Source organism: Penaeus monodon, chromosome 25 (genome assembly GCF_015228065.2).
Source record: "Penaeus monodon isolate SGIC_2016 chromosome 25, NSTDA_Pmon_1, whole genome shotgun sequence".
Classification (NCBI taxonomy): Eukaryota; Metazoa; Arthropoda; class Malacostraca; order Decapoda; family Penaeidae; genus Penaeus; species Penaeus monodon.
The window spans coordinates 35,786,753-35,787,067 of NC_051410.1; the positions used below are offsets into that span (position 1 = coordinate 35,786,753).

At 35.9% G+C, this 315-nt stretch overlaps 1 protein-coding gene across 1 annotated transcript in view; it reads right to left on the bottom strand.

The window, feature by feature from the left end:
* LOC119589195 (phosphopantothenoylcysteine decarboxylase subunit VHS3-like) overlaps positions 1 to 315 on the bottom strand; it is a gene marked incomplete in the record, with an annotated part of 3,207 nt that overhangs the window by 206 nt on the left and 2,686 nt on the right. Inside the window, 1 exon segment of the mRNA XM_037937792.1 lies at positions 1 to 75. Coding sequence (XP_037793720.1) covers positions 1 to 75 — 75 coding nt within the window.

Consider the following 315-nt stretch of genomic DNA (forward strand, 5'->3'; position numbering starts at 1 on the left):
CCGCTCCCATCTCCAGAGGAATCTCCGCTCCTACCGTCATCGTTCCCATTAGTTTCAGGTTCACCATTGACTTCCCTGTTGAGAGAATAATAGTGTCGGTTCTATAACAATGATGGTAAGGTTTGAAGAATAAAGATGAAAAAAAAAAAGAGATGGCTTTTGAAGGATGATGATAGAAGTTAGGAGAAAAATGCAGTTGGTGGAAGAAACATAATAACCATACCATAATATGCCGAAACAAAAGATTTTTTTTGTTCTGTTATGGGAAAAAATACTCATAACAGAGCAAATACAAGTATATGAAGTTTTTCAAAG